This window comes from Amphimedon queenslandica, unplaced genomic scaffold (assembly GCF_000090795.2).
Source record: "Amphimedon queenslandica unplaced genomic scaffold, v1.1 AMPQUscaffold_7982_Cont20071, whole genome shotgun sequence".
In the NCBI taxonomy this organism is placed as follows: Eukaryota; Metazoa; Porifera; class Demospongiae; order Haplosclerida; family Niphatidae; genus Amphimedon; species Amphimedon queenslandica.
In genome coordinates, this window is record NW_003551738.1 from 1 (window position 1) to 2302 (window position 2302).

The window sequence follows — 2302 nt, forward strand, 5'->3', positions numbered from 1 at the left end:
GCGATAGAAAGTGAGAAAGGAAGGCCTATATGAGCTAGGCTAGTGGATGTATTTTTGTAATTTTTAGGTCAACTCTCTTTTGTGCCAATGTTGATACTAATATGTCCAGTAAGATTATAATTATTAATGATGTGACCCACCTCTACTGTCACATGACACCATTAATTGTCATGTGATGTGTTAGTGCATTAAATGCAACCAGTTCTATACTATAAAGTGACATTTTGGCTCCATCATGTAACATTTCCAATTTTCCATATAGTCGTTATATGCAACCACTTTTATGTGATTAATGGCACTGTTGTCACATTTTTGATATTGTACAGCAAAAAATTTCAAGAGCTGTAAATTTGCAGATTTTTCGATTCTTTGCAAATTTGCAAAAATGAATTTCGCAAGAAATCAATTTATTATGGTTTAAGATTACAGGTGATATAATTTTGCAAAACTTATAAGAAGATTTTGTGCCATATGGTGCATGTTATGCATGTGTATGTATAGATGTGTTTGCAGCGTATGTTAGTGATATTGATCATGTGACACTCTGCCATTGTCATGTGACATCTGTTTAATTTTTATAGCTCCGTTAACTGATGGTACAAAATGTATATTTGGCTTGAGGTTTAATGGAGAACCTCTTTATTTATTATTCATTGAGAGTGATGCTGACCTTCCTCACAGGTCTTTAGTTCGAGTATGAATTGTTATTTTCATGATAAATTTTAATTGTTGGGTCTCCTGTTTTGATTAGGTTGACTGGAAGACAAAGAAGATTGAGACACTTGTTGGTCTAGTTGATAAGCCAACCAGTAAGGAGAAGAGGAATGAGAGAGAGGGGCCAGGAGGAGGATGATAAATGTATTAGACAGTCTCTATAGTGTGGTTGCTGTTTTAATGAGTGGTTCATCTATGTTACACTATTGGCTCCTATATTCTTTCACTCTGTTATTGCTATAAAAATTTCTTTAATAGTTTATGGACATGATGCACATGTACCCAAAAGTGTTAATATTTGTCAATTGACACATTACATAATTTGCATTAGCATCAATTACCTCTATTGTAACAATTACACGTACGTTAATCTGTATTGTAATCAATTACATGTACCTGGTATTGTAACATGTAGGTACATTATTTTTTCTACAGATGAAGGATTCACTGGTGTATATACATGCAGTCTCCCTGATCGTTGCTGGGGGGATAATGACAAGATGTATTTTCATGATTGTCAGAAACTATACAAAGAGATCATGCGTCTAGATGTCAACACAAAATCAATATCATGTATCACGTCTGATACTGAGAAAGGAGTTTATGCTGTTTTTGATGTATTTGATGGTCTGTTGCTAGGACGATATGCTAACCCAGCCCAACCGATGAAAATAGTAAAAGAGAATTATTTCTTTTATTTTTTCTATCTTTTTTAAAATTATTTATTTTTTGTTCTTTGATTAGTTCATAGCTGAGCTACCTTCCAGCAATGATGGCTTTAAAGATACTGATTTTTGTGAAATAGGTCAGTTGAAATGATTACTTGTTACAAATTAAATATATAAATCATGCAACATAGTCTTTTATTCTTTCTCTGCCAACAGCAACCACTACTGTATCCATTTCTGACAACATTAAATGGGAGGTTTTATCACTAACAAGAGAAGACTCAGGTACATATACTGTAAACCCAAATTATTCAAAAACCTTAATGTTTAACATTTTTACAATGGTAAGTATATTTTAACGAGTTTTACAACTAAGGTAACTAATTGCACATTGACAATTATATTTACATTCATAAACTTTAACAAAATTGGGCCAATAATGGTTAAAATTAATGGATAGTAATTATTAATAGGTTTGCAATATCACTTGATTACCTTTGCCCAATCCCATTAAAGGTGGTTATCCGTATGAGGCTCTCTTTGTATCTCCTCGTGTTGTTGAATCCCTTCCTCCACTGATAGTGAGTTCTCATGGTGGACCACACATGTCTAGTGTTGCTGATTTTACTGTATGGACTGCCTGCTTTATTGGACTTGGATATTCTGTTGTGTTTGGTAATGCATCAAAGAAAGAGAGATGAAGAGAGGGGAATGAAGACTAGTAATATTTTATGCACTTTTGCCAAAAAAGGTAGATAATTATTTTACTTGCCAATAGTTAATTATAATGGATCTACTGGCTATGGACAGGATTTCATGAAATCATTGTTGGGTAACGTGGGGACACTTGATGTGAATGATGTGCAGGTACCTGTGTGTGTGTGTGAGAGAGAGAGAGAGGGGGGGAAATTAAGGATTAA

At 33.8% G+C, this 2302-nt stretch overlaps 1 protein-coding gene across 2 annotated transcripts; it reads left to right on the forward strand.

Annotated features, from left to right (window-relative positions):
• The first annotated feature begins 6 nt into the window (after nucleotides 1-6).
• LOC109591505 (acylamino-acid-releasing enzyme-like) lies at nucleotides 7-2256 on the forward strand. Of its 2 annotated transcripts, none has more exons than XR_002189844.1 (9): nucleotides 7-10; nucleotides 68-108; nucleotides 582-694; nucleotides 752-809; nucleotides 1150-1388; nucleotides 1459-1519; nucleotides 1599-1667; nucleotides 1899-2133; nucleotides 2193-2256. XR_002189844.1 is itself a non-coding variant. In XM_020007234.1 (9 exons), the coding sequence occupies exons 2-8, from the start codon at nucleotides 102-104 to the stop codon at nucleotides 2081-2083; spliced, it is 732 nt and encodes a 243-aa protein (XP_019862793.1). In that variant the 5' UTR covers nucleotides 7-10; nucleotides 68-101; the 3' UTR covers nucleotides 2084-2103; nucleotides 2161-2227. The 2 variants fall into 2 exon arrangements, 1 of the variants encoding a protein (XP_019862793.1); XM_020007234.1 differs by having other exon boundaries at nucleotides 1899-2103; nucleotides 2161-2227.
• The last annotated feature ends 46 nt before the right edge of the window (nucleotides 2257-2302 follow it).

Coding starts and splice junctions, on each gene's coding strand:
- LOC109591505 (XM_020007234.1), top strand. Junction 1,389..1,458: donor CAGCCCAACCGATGAAAATA/GTAAAAGAGAAT, acceptor TTCTTTGATTAG/TTCATAGCTGAGCTACCTTC. Junction 1,520..1,598: donor TACTGATTTTTGTGAAATAG/GTCAGTTGAAAT, acceptor CTCTGCCAACAG/CAACCACTACTGTATCCATT.